Below are 342 nucleotides of genomic sequence, written 5' to 3' on the forward strand. Positions count from 1 at the left end.
GGTAGATTCTGCCCTCAGCTTACTGGGCTAGGCTCACCCATCAGTGATGACACAGTGCCTGTCTTGGTGTGTGTGTGTCTGTCTGTGTGTGTGTGTGGGTGTGTGTGTGTGTGTGTGTGTGTGTGTGTGTGTAAAATTAAAAAGCAACTATATCCTAAGAAGAGAGGCCAGCCATGAGGAACACCTACTTACATGGTGATCTTGACTGAGGAGGTGACATTGCTACTAAGGAAAGTGATCACGATGCTGGTGTCCTTGTTTCTTGGTTCCTGCAAGTAAAACTCCACGAAGCTATGATGCACTAGGAAACCAAAGCAGAGCAGATGACTGGACTAGAGGCCT

At 47.7% G+C, this 342-nt stretch overlaps 1 protein-coding gene across 2 annotated transcripts in view; it reads right to left on the minus strand.

Annotated features, from left to right (window-relative positions):
- The window catches only part of PLA1A (phospholipase A1 member A), a 37068-nt gene that overhangs the window by 5888 nt on the left and 30838 nt on the right, over window positions 1-342 (minus strand). For both annotated transcript variants that reach the window (XM_023523064.1, XM_011374704.2), the window contains one exon: window positions 193-301. In XM_023523064.1, the coding sequence (XP_023378832.1) occupies window positions 193-301 (109 nt within the window). The remainder of the gene's footprint in view (window positions 1-192; window positions 302-342) is intronic.

This window comes from Pteropus vampyrus, unplaced genomic scaffold (genome assembly GCF_000151845.1).
Source record: "Pteropus vampyrus isolate Shadow unplaced genomic scaffold, Pvam_2.0 Scaffold1, whole genome shotgun sequence".
Taxonomy (NCBI): Eukaryota; Metazoa; Chordata; class Mammalia; order Chiroptera; family Pteropodidae; genus Pteropus; species Pteropus vampyrus.